The 18,555-nt window shown below is 48.2% G+C and overlaps 1 protein-coding gene across 3 annotated transcripts in view; it reads right to left on the bottom strand.

The window, feature by feature from the left end:
- Positions 1-494: 494 nt before the first annotated feature.
- Positions 495-18,555, bottom strand: part of mettl15 (methyltransferase 15, mitochondrial 12S rRNA N4-cytidine) — a 151,183-nt gene continuing 133,122 nt past the window's right edge. For all 3 annotated transcript variants that reach the window (XM_072466657.1, XM_072466658.1, XM_072466659.1), the window contains one exon: positions 495-1,086. In XM_072466657.1, the coding sequence (XP_072322758.1) occupies positions 650-1,086 (437 nt within the window). In that variant the 3' untranslated portion in view covers positions 495-649. The remainder of the gene's footprint in view (positions 1,087-18,555) is intronic.

The raw sequence follows: 18,555 nt of genomic DNA, 5'->3' as shown, positions 1-18,555 counted from the left end.
GTGGTGTCCACTGGCACCATCGAGGCCTTCCATGCCCGCTGGGCACCGCAGGGACTGGGGTGCCTTAATGACCCTTTGAACCATACTTTAGTTTGATGTTTTAAGTTTGATTTATGATTTGTTTTTGTTTAAAGCTGTAGCCTCCCCACCCCTCCGAGGGAGATGCCCCCTTTCATGTTGTCCCTCAGTTCTTTTGATTTAGTTTGCACAAATAGATTATGATGTAGTTTACATTTTAAATGTTCCAAACCTGTGAAACCCCCTGAATTCATTGGCATTTTCTCTAAAGGAGTCTTTGCATTTAGTCATCCATTTACACAAAATAGTTCAGTCCCTTAAGACACTGGCGTTTGAACTCCGGAGGCTCAGCCAACCAGTTTTGGGCAGATTTGGATTCATGTCCCAGAGGTGAAAGCCTGATGTTTAACTCACTGCAGATCTTCAGTCTTCCAATCAGTTTGAAATGCCAGCTATTAATTTTCAAATACCACATCTAAATCCCGACCTCCAAATTTTATTGTTTCTGTACCAGTGATAATGGGACTTGTACATTAGCATCTTCATTGGCGTTCACAGAAACACCTGTATATCGAATTCTGTCGGACGCGGGATGTTAAGAAAACCCTTACAAGACCGACTGTGTCACTTTTCACAGTTTTAAGGCAGCTCTGAGTTTTGCAGAGCGTCCTCGTGGATTTTCCTGAACCTCCTGAAGGTCAGGAGTCAACACTTTCTTCTGAATGTTTGACCAGTTCAAGTTCCTCTGTTCAGCGTGACATGGTTCATCCTCTTCCTGTCTTCGAAGTCCTTGCCTAATCTTTTGCCTGGCGCTCAGGTTTGGCCTCTCAGACAGGTCGACACTGTGGAAAACACGTTTCACGATGCGGTCTTCAAGCGAATGAAATGTTAACGCAACCAGGCGGCCCTGAGGTTTCAAGAACTTGTGAGCCGTTCTAAGTCCTCTGTACAACTCGTTCAATTCATCATTCACGAATATTCGCAAGGCCTGGAATGTTTTGGTCGCCACGTGTGCGGGTCTCTGGAGCAGGTCTTTACGTGCATACATCGCTGATGCTGGAAGTGCTCCTGTGATACCCAGAAACAAAAAAAGGATTGTGTTTCAGAAACTGAGAGTAAAGATAAAGCTTTTAATAAAAACAGTCCTTTCTTAGGAAAGCTCTCGGGGAACAAAACAGACAATGCAAAGAAATTTGACTTTTGTTATGCAGATCTGACATACAGCAAATTAAGTATATGAAACATCTAATTTTATTGGTATGAGTCATTTGTTAAACTACTTTTTATGTCATTTTTATGATTTCCTGACCAGTTCAAAGGTGATAATACGCCCGACCTAACCAAATGGGAACAGAGTACCAAAGCAAACGTGCTTTGCCTCGTTTTTCCCGCCGCTGCTAACGCGACTCCGATTGGATATGGGCCCTCCGTGGGGAACTCGCCGCCGAGGCAGAGGGGTCTCCCGGTATTTACCAGCCATGTTGCGCCATGGCGAGCTGACATTCAGGTGCAATGTGGCCAGTGGGAGGGGGATCCCATATCATTAGTGGGGGAGGGGAACCCTTTTTCTTATTTTTATTTTGTTTATATTGCGACGCTTGATCTCTTGAATTTAGCACGGCCAATCCACCTAACCTGCATGTCTTTGGACTGTGGGAGGAAACCGGAGCAAACCCACGCACACACGGGGAGAACGTGCAAACTCCACACAGACAGTGACCCAAGGCTGGAATTGAACCTGGGTCCCTGGTGCTGAGGCAGTAGTGCTAACCACTGTGACACCGTGCAGCCAGCCTCTAATGTTCAATGGTATCTATTCCCTTCCACTTCTTCAGGCTGACACAGAATGTGAAAAATGCGATTATGGAAAGTGATATGCCATCCGCCAATTGAAAACATATGGTGCTCTAAATTAAAGTACAACTTCACCCTTGCTGTCCTGCACAGATATTTTAATATCGGCAGACAAGACAGAACACAAACTGCTGATTCTGACAGTTTCTTCCCTTATTTTTTGAAGGCAGGTCACTACAACATGACAGCCAACAGGCTCACTATTATGATCATCAGGAACTGACCTAAAGATCAGAGACAGACTAGAAAGCTACTCTGACAAAATTAATTTCTCATTTGCACCGCTAGAATAAAATGGGTGCAATATACGCTCAGTTAGTTGATTAAAAGGAAACACGCACATTCTTCACTGAAGTTACCTTATTTGCAGTTAACAGGGAGTAAATTTTACTATGGGGTATCCAATGTTAAATCTCATATGCAATGTTGAACATAAAACACGTTGAACTTCATGCCCATAATCAAGCAACTAATAAAACTGCGAGGCATTGGTGTAATTGCTATCACCATTCTCAATTTGAAAGGCAACGGTGCGAAAATAATCCCTTCCACATTACAGCAAGAATAGCAGTAATAATCCTATTAAAATATATCAAATTCATTCAGAACGTTTGCAGAGCATTATATTTCCAACACTAGGGTTTTTTTTACTACCAACAGGTTTTTCAATGGTAATTAAGATGGAGATGATGGTGCTGCAGTTTTAAAAAACCCTTCTATTTCATAGTTCTCTCCACCTTAAAAGAAAATACAAGTGGAGAAAAAATGCTGTCCAGTCGCTAATTATGAAGTTAACTAAACATTAAGAAGTTATTGCATTATTCAACATATTTCCAATTGGAGAACTACTTTGTTTTAAATCTACCATTGCAAAAATGTGAACACACTCTAAAATTCCTGAGTAATTAAATGATGTATAACTTTTATATAGGTCACACGGCTATAATGATACACGAGTTACTGGCAAGTATTTTTGAGCGTAGGAAGTCATCCTTTCATCTACCTTATGATAGTGTGCATGGGGAACAGCCGACAGGCTTTGGTGTACTTGACAGTGAGAACCTGATTCCAGGGCAGCGAATGTTAAGAATTCTAGTGTTTCCGCAGCTCTTGTCGGTTCCTTCAAATTGGGTTATGCAAAGTGTTTCCACTGAGGATTTCCCATGTTGTTTTACATCACTTCACTTTATTTACAGAGCATATAAACCAAGTGCTAAGAAACCGGCCAGCTAACAGTGAAGAACGCCACCATTTAAAGCCAGGCTGTCATATTAGGGTAACTCTCAATTTTCATGGCTGTGCTTGACTTGGCTAATTGAACTTTGGTCATTTTATACTTCCTTTTGTCTGGTGATTGGTGTTGCACTGGCGTCATTCCCGGGCATGCGCAGAAGGCTACTTTTCTGCACTGGCAATGGAGGACCACTACAGCCGCTGGTGCGGAAGAATAGAATGCCCCCACGGCACAGGCCCGCCCGCAGATCGGTGGGCCCCGATCGCGGGCCAGGCCACCGTGGAGGCACCTCCCGGGGCCAGATCTCCCCCCCCCCCCCCAAGAACCCCGGCGGCCGCCCGCGCCGCCAGGTCCCGCCGGTAAGGACCAACTCCAATTTACGCCGGCGGGACTGGCAAAAAACGGACGGGACTTCAGCCCATCGCGGGCCGGAGAATTCGGGCGGCCCCGGGGCCCATTGAGTTGCGCCGGTCCCCGCCATTCTCCGAGGCAGGCGGCGCGATTCACGCCGACCCCCAGCGATTTTCCGACCCGGCGGGGGGTCGGAGAATCCCACCCCAGGTATTCACTCACGGGTGAATGCAAGTGACATAAAAGTGGACTGTAACAGCTACTACAAGTATACAGAAAGAATAAGATTAATGAAGGCAAATGCGGGTCCCTTACAGTCCAAAACAGGAGAATATATAACACAGATCAAGGAAATGTAAGTGCAATTAAACAACTACTTCAGTTCTGCCTTCACAGAGTAAGACACAAATTGCTTCTTAGAAATGCGAAGGAATCAAGGATCTAGTGAGAAGGAGAGATTGAAGGAAATTAGTTTTTCTGGAAAAATAGTGCAGGAGAATTTACTGCGATTGAAAGCCGATAAATCCCCAGGCCCGAAAAGCTACATCCCAGGGCACGGAAGGAGGTGGCCATGTAAATAGTGGATGCGTTGGTTGCCAAAATTCTGTAGATTGTGGAACAATCACGGAGGGTGGAAAATGGAACTCTGCTATTTTTAAAAAGGAAGAAAAAAACCTGGAAGTACAGACCAGTTAGCCTAACATCGATAGCAGGTAAAATGTTGGCGTCTGTTGTAAAGGATGCAATAACAGGACACTTAGAAAATATCAACAGAATTAGACAAAGTGCATTTCTGAAAGGGAAATCATGTTTGACAGACTGGAGGTTTTTTGAGGATGCAACGAGCGGAAAGGTTAACGGTGAAGCAGTGGATGTTGTGGATTTGGATTTTCAGAAAGCTTTTGATAAAGGCCCACATATGGGGTTAGTGTGGCACAGCCAGGGTGGCAGTGTCAAGGTGCCCGTGTGCCAGAGGCAGTGCCAGGGTGCCATCTTGCCCTATCCCCGACCATTCAGGGGTCTCTAAAGGCCTGGGAGGCACCCCCCAGGTGCGACTAGTCCATGTTTGCGGAACCCAGTGCTAAACCGTTAGGTCTCAGGCGCCGGGAGAATCCCGTGATCCCATATTTAACTGAGCCTAATGGGTCATTAAAATATGCAGATCCGCTGATACTGCCAACCCAGGGCCTGTACCCGGTGGTGAGCCAGTATCAACTGGTCTGCTCCATGGGGTGGAAGGTGAAGACGACCTACTTCTGCATCATTCGACAACGTCTGACTCCTGCCCACAATAGCACTTTCAACCATCCGCTTGGGTGATCCCTGCATGTGAGCTGGCCATTCCGTAACACCTTCCCATCGAACCCTTGGGGTGGCGGAGGTGGGGACGGGGTCAGGGTTTGGATGGGGGGCCCAGTGTTGGCTGACCTGGGGGCCCTGTCCCATGCTAACGGCTGTGCATTGTCGTAATGGCCACAGCCATGTACTGTTGTGTCTAGGCCAAGCTCTGGAGTGCCGCTGCAATGTCCAGGTGGCCCTGGTACAAGGCGGCCTGTGCCAGAGCAGCCCTGTCATGTGCCTCAGCCACCACCCGCACAGAGTGCCCCAGGCCTGGAATATCTTGACCCATGGCCGTGTCCCTCACCCTCATGGCCTCCACCATAGACAACACCCATCCAGTGTTGGCCTGGGAAGCACGCACAGTCGGCACCATTCTTACCCCTGCAGACTGTTGAATCCCACCAACCGTCCGCCTCTTTGGGGATTCCCACCTCAACATGATGTACCGATGCGCGTGTGTGGTGTGCACCAGATAGCGCCCAGGAGTCTCTTTACCATACTGCCCGACCGAGGTGAGCGACTCTGCGATGGTGGGGAGTGTTGGAGCTAGCTGTGTCTGAAAGTTGTTGTGGTCCGTGGACTGGTGCTGCAGGGGTCACAGGCTGCCTTTTGGGGATCGCGTCACTGTCCGATCCCACCTCCTGCGGAGAAATCTTTGGGGCGGCCCGACGCTGGAGTGGTTCCTGCCACTCCATCCCGCTGGGACCCCACACCCCGCCGGGTGGGGTAGAATCCCGGCCCTGGTTTCAATCTTTCTGTCATGAGGGTGCAAGTTTTTGGACTGAATTTTTCCACAACTTCTACCATTAGTCAAACAGGAGGACTGTTTACTGAGGCGGTAGAGTCTCCCTGTTGTTTTCTTCCCCAGCCCCAACCCCTCTGTTGTTACAATCCAAAAATAGAGAGTTTCGCTCAGACAGCCAACTCGAAGCACTCGCCCTATCTCACAAATATTAAACCTTTTCCATCGAGGGCAGGTGAATTACTAAGCGCTGGCTGGTATTTGAACTTCTGAACACTAATCCGAAATTCTGCTCGGTGAGTTCTGGGAAGAGTTACTGAGAGTGTTTAGAAGCTACGCATCAATAGAGATATAGTCATAAACACAGCATGCTTCAGCTTTAGCTGTGCATATTGATTCAACTCCCTCCCACTTATGTGGCTCAGTAACTCCCCAGAGCCTGTGATGACGCCATTGGCAGCTACTGTTTCAGAACAAATAGAAAGAAAACAGAAATAAATAAAAGGATGTTAATGTTAATCGTATTTCTTCTGCAATAGTTGGGCTTTTGAAAAAGTAGACTCCTGATGATGATATATGCTTTAGAAGGTGGCACAGTCATCATTCACTCTACAGCTATCACATTCACATGTCTTCAAGGCTAAACAACAGAAGATATAGTGCCTTAGTTAAGGGTGGCACGGTAGCACAGTGGTTCGCACTGTGGCTTCACAGCGCCAGGGTTCCAGGTTCGATTCCCTGCTGGGTGACTGTGCGGAATCTGCACGTTCTCCCCGTGTCTTCATGGGTTGCCTCCGGGTGCAACGGTTTCCTCTCACAGTCTAAAGATGTGCAGGTTAGGTGGATTGGACATGCTAAATTGCCCTTCGTGCCCAAAAAGGTTAGGAGTTATTGGGTTACGGGGATAGGGTGCAAGTGAGGGCTTTGTGGGTCGGTGCAGACTTGATGAGCCGAATAGCCTCCTTCTGCACGGTATGTTCTATGTTCTAAAATCTGTACTAACATTAACTTGTGAAGTTTTTAAACAATTATTTCATGGCCGTTTCCGGTAAGGAAAATTTGTTGTCCATCCCTAATTGCCTATGAACTGAGTGGCTTGCTAGGACATCTCAGAGGGCAGTTAAGGGTTAACCACCCAGCTAATTCTGAACAGACACCATATTTTCCCTCAATTATTTCTGCTGATGGACAAGTTTAATTGGTGAGAAGCTCAGTCACAAAATAAAGACGAGCATTTACATAGCACTTTTCATGATCACCGGACGCTTCAAAGCATTTTACAATGTTTTTGAGATGCAGTTATTATTGTAATGTAGGGAACATAAAGACAAGGACGTTTCCAAGCTCAAGCCCTGATGTGTGCAGAGTAGTGGATCTCAGCTGGGGATGCACAGGGCTCCCCCACTTGACGTCAGCATTCTTGACTCAAGAATCATGCACAAGAATAATTACTATTAACCGGAAAACTAGCAACCGCGGAACCATGGGTGGGATTCTCCGACCCCCCGCCGGATCGGAGAATCGCCGGGGGCTGGCGTGAATCCCGCCCCCGCCGGTTGCTGAATTCTCCGGCACCGGATATTCGGCGGGGGTGGGAATCGCGCCGCGCCGGTTGTTGGGCCCCCCCCGGCGATTCTCCGGCCCGCGATGGGCCGAAGTCCCGCTGCTGGAATGCCTGTCCCGCCGGCGAGAATCAGGCCACCTCTCTTACCGGCGGGACAAGGCGGCGCGAGCGGGCTCCGGGGTCCTGGGGGGGGGGGGGGGGGCGCGCGGGGCGATTTGGCCCCGGGGTGGTGCCCCCACGGTGGCCTGGCCCGCGATCGGGGCCCACCGATCCGCGGGCGGGCCTGTGCCGTGGGGGCACTCTTTTCCTTCCACCTTCGCCATGGTCTCCACTATGGCGGAGGCGGAAGAGACCCCCTCCACTGCGCATGCGCGGGGATGCCGTGAGCGGCCGCTGACGCTCCCGCGCATGCGCCGCACGGCAAAGGCCTTTCCCGCCAGCTGGCGGGGCGGAAATCAGTCCGGCGCGGGCCTAGCCCCTCAAGGTGAGGGCTCGGCCCCTCAAGATGTGGAGAATTCCGCACCTTTGGGGCGGCGCGATGCCGGACTGTTTCGCGCCGTTTTTGGCGCCGGTCGGCAGACATCGCGCCGATTGCGGAGAATCCCGCCCCCATATCTCAGCCACCGTCCAGTGTCTTCCAAAAACATAGGAAAGGGAAAAAAGTCCAAAATGATTCAGAGAATTCCACAGAACATTAAAAATTGTGAACATTCATTGTGAATCTTTTAAAAATCTGTGTTTGCTTTTTAGGGATCAACTAGTTAGAAAGAAAATTTAAAATTACTGTTAGGTGAATGAAAGACGAGGGGCTGGATTCTCTGTACGCCACGCCAAAATCACAGCCGGCGCGGGGGCAGAGAACCCATTTTCCTGCAAGAAATTGGGACTGGAACCGGCCCCACAATTCTGCAGGCCCCGAAAAGCGGCCTACTTGGGGTGTATGCCCCTACCTGGGGCCATTGCCCGACCGGCCGAAGCCCCAACGGCGTGGATCTAATATGCGCCAGCCGGTCGGGATACTCGCGTGGCGGCTGCCGACTGGTCGGTGGCGGGCCGATCGGAGGGCGGGGGGAAACTTATAGGCAGCTGGTAAATGGTTGTGCGGGCGGACAGGGTCGTGCGCGTGGCCGATCGGGGGGGGGCGCGGTTTAGGTCCAGCTCCGTGGTCCGAGTCCGCCATGGAGCACGGCATGGCCGCTGGAGGCCGCCGCCGTGCACAAGCACGGTCTCCGACCCGGAAGTGCGGCGGCCCGTATCTGCAGCAAAAGCTGCGAGAACTGCTCCGGGGCCCTGCTAGCCCCCTGCAGGGCCTGGAATTCGTGTCCCTTTGATGCCAGGTTTTCTGATGTGAAACACTGATGTGATGCCGGCGTGGGGACATAGTCCCAATAATGGAGAATCCAGCCCAAGGACTCAGGAGTTAGGGGAAGGACAATACGATTGGTATTATCTGATCATGTGTCGCATACATGCCAACATGGGCTAGTTGGACCCAAGTGACGCACTTCCATGTTTAATGTCTAATGTAAAACGCTGCAAAACTCAACATTAGTGTTTGCTATTTTTTGACACACGCATCTAAGTTTGTCATTCCAAAATATAAACTAGCCAAATGGCGATTAGATGTGCGCCTTTTTATTATTCGATAATGAGATATATATTGCTGGCAAGGACAGCATTTATTTCCCTTTAGTAAATGCCCTGAGAAGGTGATGGTGAATCACCTGATTGATCTGCTACAGTCCACGTGGTGTAGGTATACCCATAGAGTTGTTAGGAATTAGTTCCAGGTTGTTGGGCCAGTGAAGGAATGGTGATATAGTTAGAGTCAGAATGGTATGGCTTGATGGGGAACTTGCAGGTAGCGATGGTGTTACCCTATCCCTACTGCCATTCTTCTTCTAGATTAGAGAATGTAGAATTTGGAATGTTCTGTTGAAGGAGGCTTAGCAATTTGCTGCAAGCATCTTCTAGATGATGCACACCGCTGCCAAGGTGCACCAGCGGGTGCCAATCAAGCAGGTGATTTTGTGCTGGAGGGTGTTGAGCTTCTTGAGTGCTGTTGGAGCTGTATTCATCAGGCAACTGCAGAGTAATCCACCACAGTCCTGACTTATAGATGGGGAGGGGTTTGGGGGACTAGGGAAATGGGTTGTTCGTTGCAGAATTCCCAGCCTCCGAACTGCTTTTGTAGCCGCAGTATTATATGTGACTGGTCTAGTTCAGTTTCTCGTCAATGGTCAGCCCCAGGATGTTGATGGTGAAGGATTCGGCATTGGTAATACCACTGAATGCCACACTCAAGTTTCCCTCTCTAACAGCACTGTGGCAGCTTACCGCCACCTTCTCAAGGGCAACCAGGGATGGGCCGAGCCAGTGACACCCAGATCCCGTAAATGAATTAAAAAGACAAATACTGTCGTGGTGTCACTCTCACCTCACCTCTGGAATCTGTCTTCAGCATTATTTTTTTCATGTAGTATTTTAACTAACATTCCATCAGATGTATGTACATAGGCCGGTATTCTCTCCCACCATTTCGGCAGGCAGGAAAGCCAGCGGGGCTGGAGAATCAACGCGAGTCCCAGAATGGTTTTTATGCCGGCGGGATTTCCTGTTCCTATTGCCCCTGCAATTATTATTTTTTTTAGATCAGAGCCCCCTTTATAACAGCACCTCGATCTCCCAAAAGCACTTAGTCTCCCTCTGGGAGGGTGGCAGGCACGGTGTGTTCTCTGCCAGTGTGATGTTGTGGGACCCGCCTCCAGGATTATTTGGCGGGAAAAGTGGGCAGCGGAGTCAAAGAGTTTAAAAATTCCACCCATCGTATTTGTACAGATGTCACTTACACAGTTTATCAAATGTTACAGCCTGAAGTGATCATCTAAGGACATATGTTCTAACCGCAAACATTTGTCTGGCTTGTGGAGAACTTTCATTACCAATGAAATAGGAAATGTTTTTGAGAAATGCTTGGTCAAAATAGTATTACCTCCATTTATTGATGGTGCTTTTCCTGAACAATAGATCGATCTAGAAATACCTTTGTGGTTATGCTCAGTGCTGGATGTCGTCATCAACAGGATCTTGAAACTAATCATCAATGCAGCTTTACAATGAGCGGTGTAGCCACGTAAAATGGCTGCGTTCCGTTTAATCTGGCCAAAACCCAGTTTAAAATGGCTAACCCGAAAGACTGCTGGGAAAAGCAGCTAAGACACAAGCAGGCAGCTGCAGACAGTATTGCATATTCGGCTCTGGGAAGTTAGCCCAGATCGATACTCAGGGCTATCAACAGCCCATCAACCCAGGTATCCGCAGTTGCATTCAGGACTGTTTGCAGCCCATCTATTCAGATATCCACAGTTAAATCGGCTATCCCCGGGAACAATTGCAACATATTAGCAATTGAATACCGGGCCAGACCTGTCGGCGCCTGCAGTGGCCGAAACAAAGACAAGTGAACGACCACCCCCGATCGAGGAATCGCCTCACCATTGGACACATCGACCCCAGGGATTGGAGACAAATCCAATCACTTGGGACTCAGGGTCAAGGGCCGCCCCGGGAGGCGGGAAGACCCATGGCCCTATAAAAGTGAGGGGCCAAGTTCAGATCTCTCTCTCTCTCATCTTCGCCTGCTCGAGACCTTCGCAAGAACAGCAACCGGCAACAGTAAGTTTGAATCCAGCGATCGCTATCCTAGCCACCGACCTGGAGCAGCCTTTTGAATCCCGCGGGCCAGATCTGATTGGACAAGCCATTGATTTCCCTGACCTGGTGGGCTCTTCCTAAGTTAAGTATTGGCCAGTAGTGATAGGTTTATTATATAGATAGCAGTATTAGTGTATTAATATTGCTTGTTGTATATAATAAATGACCGTTGTTTTAATCCTTACTAAGCGGTGTGCTGTATTATTAATCATAACCTGACCTTGAACCACGTGGCGGTATCATAAAGATACCTGGCGACTCATGAGCAAAGGTGACGTAATCAGAGCAAATAGACGAAGGTTAAAAAGAGCAACAGCGGTATCTTTGATAACTGAGGGCATGCCAAGTAAGATATGAATCAATTGCGAATTGTAATAGTGCATAAGGATAGCCTTAAGAAAATTCCATGGAACAATATTACAGATTTCCAACTGCAGGCTGAAATCAGGGGCTGGATTCTCCGATTTTCAGGTTATGCCGTGACGCCGGCGTGGGAACGGTGGCGTTTTATTACCGAACATTAGGCGCAAAAGGGCCACAGATCCTCCGTTTGGTGGTGGGCTAGTAGGCAGGCAGCATGCAGCAGCTGGCTCTAGCTGCCGATACAGCCCGGAGAATTGTCGGGTCCGTGGCTGCGTATGCGCAGGGCGGTGGCCTGCAGGAGCCGCGACATGCAACATGGTGCCGGCCGCGCGCGGACCCGGCCTGCAAAATAGTGGTCCCCCCTTTGGCCGGCTCACGGCCCTGACCACCCCCCAACAGTGCCCCCAGCGTCTGCCAAAGTCCCCCCCTGCCTGCAGATTGGCCCTCCCCTCGACTGTGGTGGCGCTGGACTGAGTCCGCAGCCGCCACGCCGAGTTCCCGACAAATGATAGCACACGCGACCGACGCCGTCGGGAACTCGGCCGGTTGGGGGCGGAGCATTGGGGGGGAGGGCCTTAGGCAACGTCCTGAGGTCGTTGATACGGCGCGTAGCGCACTCCTAGAGTACGGCGTTTTGGAGGGGGCGGAGCATTCTGAAAGTGGCACCGCCCCCGATTTTGTCGGAAACGTTGATTTCGGCATCGGCGACCGGTGAATCCTGCGCCAGGTCTTTAGTCATGCAGAGGAATGATTCTCTTTGGTTTCCCAGTCCACTCACAGAATCTGGAATACCCCATTGGTAAGAATGCCATTGGGGGAAATTTTAACCTGCAAAATGAGGGTTGGGGGTGGGGGTGCGATGTTGCTGTGCGCAAGGGGTTAAAATATCAAAAATGCTGGTGTGTCAGAAAGCAGCAGGAACCCACTGATTTCCGCATTTGACTGGGACACGTTGCAAATATATAAAAAGCCAATTGACTTGCAGTTTTAACCCTGTACTCTGGCTTTCACTGCCAGCACGCAGGTCTCCCAGGCTGGCTATCGTCTGCAAGGACAATGAGATAAGAGCACAGCAGAGATTGACAGGACTGTGAAATGGACAGACTTGAAACCCTTTAAATACTGAACTACAACATCTGATTGTTTGCCTCAGTGAAAGGATTTTGCTCACAGGAGCTGTCCTGGAGAATTCCTTTCACTTTTCAAGATGAGCAACAACAGGAAAAGCACCATCAGCTGCCTTCTCCTCAGCCACCTGTTGCTCCACAGGAAAATGGGGATGAACATAGAGCTCCAACTCGCATGGGGCAACACCCCCAACACAAGGCCTACAGGTAGAAGGTCAGCTTTCCAGACACGACTGAACATCAGAGTCCAGGAGGGGGAGACTTTCACGGAAGGTCATTGTTTGACATCTGCAGCTTCCTGGTACAAGACCTCCTTCTAAGTGGATCAGATGAACAATCATTGCCCTTTTGCTATTCGCTAAAGCCTCTGACTCATTCCAGCGGCCTGCTAGTGACACCTACAGGATTTCACAATCTGCTGTCCACAAGTGCGTCGCCCGGGTGACTGATGCCATGTTTTCCAGGGATGCTAATGACGCAAAGGAGGAGGCCAGTCAGAGTGAGAGGGCTCACAGGTCTGCAGCAATAGCTCGATTTTCACACGTAGTCATAATCAAGATTCCCCTCCAAATCAGCCAAGAGTACTCGTCAATCAAAAGGGATTTCACTCCAGCAATGTTCAACCACCAGAAGATAATCATGTATATCCATGTGTGATATCCAGTCAAGATAGAAGCTGTGGAAATGCCTTGAGCAAAGTTCCCATTTCCCCATCATCCCACTTTTGGTCCAATTGCTCTGCTGTGTTAGCCCAGAGCTGGGCAACACTTTGCTGCACTTTGATGAGGTGATGAATGGCCTGGGCAAGGCTTTCCTCCACCTTTTATTTTTTAAATCACAGACTGTGTCCAGGCTATTGGTGAGAGCATGAATGCACTTGGTTGTCTGTCACATCTGATGTTTCATGCAGTTGGCTACTCTTTCCATTCAGGTGGGTGACACCACAAAGGCCTGAGACACCATCGCAATAACACTAGAGACAAACTACTACTCTCATCTCTCTGAAGTGGTGTGCAGGGCTTCTGGAAATGTTGTCTGAACATCATATTCTCTGCTGTTGTGCCAGAATGGTCCTCTTTGCTGATCTCCCTCGCACCCCCCCCCCCCCCCCCCCCCCCCGCATTCAGCTTGGCAGGGTTTAGAGGGTCCAACACTCTCCATTGCTGTCCCTGCTTACTTGAGATGTGCACTTTACCATGGGACAACCCAACTACCTGCCTTGGTGGCCTGATCAACACCTAGGTTGGTAGCCGGTACACATGAGTTGGGTGCGAAGGCGCTTCCTCAGAGTGCACAAGCTATTCTGGGGACTTCTTGGGCATTTCCTGCAACAGCTGTTGCATGACACGAGATAGACCTGTGGGAGTTTAAAAACATGAATCAGAATTGACAAGGGGAAGAGGGTTCAAATTCAACATTGTGAAGATGGAGTTAGGCCGCAGATCAGTCAAGAACTCATTAAATGGCCGAACAGGTTCCAGGGGCTAAATGACCTACTTCTGTTTTGATGACCATATTTCAGTTACTGGTGGCATCAAGTCAAGATGAGTGCTTGCTGTGTACCATGTGGTGGTGTGATATCTAATTCTATCATTAGATATCAGGGAGATCCCACCTCTCCATCTTCAATAGCCAAGTACTCCATACTCTGCTGATCTCCATCACGGTCCCCTTCGCAGAGTCAGAGTGCTGATGACTGCAGGGCTATCCCCCAATTCTCTGTCTCTCTCGCTCTCTGCTGTTATTCACTCTCTTCCATTGCAACGTGAGAAAGAAGAGCATTTCCCGTGTGAGAAGCGGGATGGTTCGAGGATGGGATGACAATATTTGTGGAGGATGACTGCGAGGGATGGATGCGAGATGGCGGTAAGGTATGGTTGAGTGTAAGTGGTGCCTGTTCAGATGAGGATGTCAGGAGCTGCCTGGAGGTAGTGGAATGGGTGGAGCTGCAAAATGTTTTGGTGTGAGGAGTGCCGTGCGGGAGAGTGCCGGGGTAGTCAGAGTGAGGGCTTTGGCAGTTGAATGTGGCGTGTCACTCACTTTTCCAATCCTTCGAATCTTTCTTGGCAATGTGGGACCACGCGCCTGCTGCTCATGTCTTTCTCAACTTCCAGCCATATGTGCTCGAGGCCAAGGGATGGTCTCTTCCTCTTGTCTGCTGGGAACAATATTTTTCAGCTGGATCTTCCAGCAATGCCTCCAGGGGAGCCTACCAGATCTGGGGGAGCAGGAGGCAGTCTTTCTACATTGAAACTTCAGCAGCGAGGTTGCTGTTCCTGGCCTGTCAATTGAAAAATGCTTCCATTCCATTTCTGCTGCGTCCCTTCAAATATTGAGCGTTTCACACTCTGAGGGTTGTAATCCCGTGCAGACGGTCCGAATGGTTGGGATACCTGGATGTGGGCGTCAATGCCTTGGCTGGGTTAAAAAACCATGGCAAAGCCCGCTCCACCATCTTTCATGTTCTCAACGCACGGCCATCCTCCCTGGTCCAAAGGTTAAAATTCTACTCCATGGGTGGGATTTTCCAGTCTTTTCTGCAGCGGGATCTTCCGGTCCCGCCAAAGGTGACCCCCACCCAGCACCCCCCCCACCGCCCCGTGGCGGGTTCCCTGGCGGGGGACAGTCGAGACACGCAAGACACCGGCAGGACCGGAAGATCCCACCGGCGGCCAATGGTGAGCCGCCTCTGCTGCCGAAGAAGACGCCACGGGGTTGCCGGGAAAACCTGCCCCATGAATTTGCCGCTGGTAAACTCCATCCTCACTTACAGATGTGCAGCGTTGTCAACCTCACGGACCTGACCATTTTGATTCCTCATTTTAGGACGCTTCATGTCAGGACTTCTTAGAAATCTTCAACTTTACTTGAAGTGGGGAGGTGATTGAAAAGAACACAGGTCAATGCTGCTATTTGGAGGGGTAGTCTCGCACACTAATCTTTATTTTACCTCAATTAAAATGTTCTCAACAATCAAAAATGTCTTCATTTTAATCTAAAATAAATGTACTTGAGTTAATCGTTTCAAAAATCATCCACTCAGATTTTTGTAAGCTGCCACAATCTTTAGATAAATCACACATTTAAAAATAAATGAATTGGATGAAGAAGTGTCCCTTTTAGGCATATTAAACTGGCCTCTCATCTCTTTATAGGGTCTTTAAAATGCCTGAAATGAAGCATTTGTTCACCTATCTCAATGACTCCATACATGACTCAGCATCAAATTTAGTTCAATAACTCTCCTGTGATGTCTCTTGGGAATTAAAAGGTGCTATCGGAATAAGCTGTTGCTGCGGAAAAATCTGTTATTTCATTCCATGCAGATTAATTTTTTGGCATTCAACAAGTTAAATTTCTGCAACACTCAATATGCACAAAGGCACCTCAAAATGTTTCACAGAACAGCTAATGTCAACTGGACACTGAGGTAGATGAAAATAAGGGAAGAGGAGTGGCTGACTCAGCACAATTAATCTCCGCACTCTGAACTATCATGTAAAAGGAATCATTCAAACTAATTGTTCATCCATTATCCAGTCACCCCTGTCAAACCAGCGTTGTTTCGACAGAGGTACGGTCACGGTTGTGTTTGCCGTGTTGCTGAATCCATCGTTGAAAAGTGCAGTCATCTCCCTAGGTGAATACATTCGCCCGGATCTGGCATTTGTAAGATCGGTGTCACTCTCGGCGTTCGCTGTCATTAGTGCATGAAACTGCCACAACTTTGCGCACACGTGTTGTTAAATGTGGAAATCCAGAGGTTGCTGCCAGTAATTTGAAAATGAAAATCGCTTATTGTCACAAGTAGGCTTCAGATGAAGTTACTGTGAAAAGCCCCTCGTCGCCACATTCCGGCGCCTGTTCGGGGAGGCTGGTACGGGAATTGAACCGTGCTGCTGGCCTGCCTTGGTCTGCTTTAAAAGCCAGCGATTTAGCCCTGTGATAAACCAGCCCCTTAATTTCCTGTCCCTCCACAGGTTGCACTAATGAGAGTTAGGAGTAATCTAGAAATTGCCGAATTAATTTGAATTTCCACGATTATTCTCACTGTTAAAACCCTTGCAAAAGTTGTGACTTGCTGAACGAGGTGTAACTGGGATTTTAATGGTGCACTCAGCCATAATTACTGTTGAACAACATCTCTGGCCCCGAAAAAAACTGAATTTATATTTGGAAAATACCAAAATGCCTCCACCCACATTCCGATCTTCATTTTGCGTTCTGTAAAATTACACAAAGTAAATGATGAAACCTGCTTGTTACTTGACATCTGTGAGAATTCTTCAATGTGATTGGCTGTTTAGCCTGCTTGCTGACAGCACTGTTTTCTGGATGTTAGAAATGTCTAAAGCTTGTAATGGACTGAAATTAATGTCAGGGAAAGTGAAATCTATGCCATGGAGCTCAATAGATCTTGGCGGGCAGCTTTGTTTGAGGTCCGAGGTCACTTCAGCACTGAAGGCAAAATTCAGGCCTTTTAAGAATAGCCCCTCAGGGGCTCGTTTAGCACAGTGGGCTAAGCATCTGCCTTGTAATGCAGAACTAGGCCAGCAGCGCGGGTTCAATTCCCGTACTGGCCTCTCCAAACAGGTGCTGGAAAGTGGCGACTAGGGGCTTTTCACAGTAAATTCATTGAAGCCTACTTGTGACAATAAACAATTACTAACATTATTATTGAAAAACTATGGAACTGTGTCATAAAATAATTCAATGGAAGAGAAGCAAGGGAAGAAACTGAGAGAGAATACGGGAAGAGCAAAAGAAAAGTTTCAGCAAAAAGAAAACATTTAGTTACTGTGGTTATAAATAGCATCGTCACTAAGTGTTGTCACTAAGAGACTTTGGTTGCTGACTCCCAGGAGCTGCCGAGAGGTTTCGCCGAGCTGGTTTTAATCATTTCCAGTGATAGAATTTGTAAATAAAATGTTTGGACGTATGGCATCCACGTAAATATTTACTGAAACACACGACGGAATCTGATGCGCTTTTCTAATATTTAAATATCTAAATCCCATTCTAACAAACTTTGATCCACATTGTGTAAGTATTATCATTGCAGACAGGAGATGGATGGCTAACTATTTTGGAGGAAACTTCTTGCAACACTTCTTCAAAAAGTTTGAATTGGTTACATATAAAAGAATATCTTTCAGTCACCGCTGTAAGGGCCTTCCTGTTGATTTCCTTCGTTCCCATTTTCTTTATTTTCCAGGGATAATTTTGGATCCAAGGATGTTTAAAGGACATATATTATTATACAGATCATTCCATTGGGAGTTTATTGTTACAACAGTTCAATCTTAACATTGTAAACATCCCCGGAAAGGATGATGTGACAATGTATGCTTTCTCACGGGTTTAAGTGCTGACTAGGTACCAATGTTCAGACTGGGAAGGGAGCTGATATAAGGCGGATGGATGAATTAATATGTATTTGTGATTGATGTCTTGCATACCTCATAATGAAACGTCTGTGCTCTGACATTTCATTCCTTTTAGGGAAGGAGGGATGTAAGAGCCCTTCCTGTTGATTCTCTTGCACGGTAGCACAGTGGTTAGCACTGTTGCTTCACAGCGCTAGGGTCCCAGGTTCAATTCTCGCTTGGGTCACTGTCTGTGCGGAGTCTGCACGTTCTCCCTGTGTCTGCGTGGGTTTCCTCCGGGGGCTCCGGTTTCCTCCCACAAGCTTGTTACGTCAAGTGGTCATTCTGAATTCTTCACAGGTACCGGAGTATGGTGACAAGGGGCTTTTCACAGTAACTACATTACAGTGTTAATGCAAGCCTACTTGCGACAATAATAAAGATTATTTTATTTTTCATCAATGGATATTTAATGGACAGATACCTTTAAGTCGAACAGAGGAAGTGAGGAACTCAAAAGTCACTAAATGGTACACTTTTTTTTAGCATTGAACAGCAGAACTCATAGACCTTTTGGCACACGAGAGATCGGAAGGATTTGATTCGATTGGTTGGCTGATGGCCAATGAATTGACCAAAAGGCAGTGATTGGGTCCTACCCAAGTGGGATGGTTTTCAGAGAACCAAGGAAAGGACAGTCAGTCCTGGACGCTCAAAGAAGAAGCTGTGACAGTCTCTGTGTCTTTCCCGTTCTCTAGAAAGGCTGCAGTGCTGCTGTGTTTCTGAACCTACAGAGAACCTGGAAAAATCTACAGTGAAAACCATTACAGACTGAAGGCAGAAACCTCGAGCTGAAAGCTCAAATTGAAGGGAGGTGTTTT

The sequence above is a fragment of the Scyliorhinus torazame genome, chromosome 10, assembly GCF_047496885.1.
Source record: "Scyliorhinus torazame isolate Kashiwa2021f chromosome 10, sScyTor2.1, whole genome shotgun sequence".
Taxonomy (NCBI): Eukaryota; Metazoa; Chordata; class Chondrichthyes; order Carcharhiniformes; family Scyliorhinidae; genus Scyliorhinus; species Scyliorhinus torazame.
This window is presented reverse-complemented; position numbering and strand designations above follow the sequence as displayed.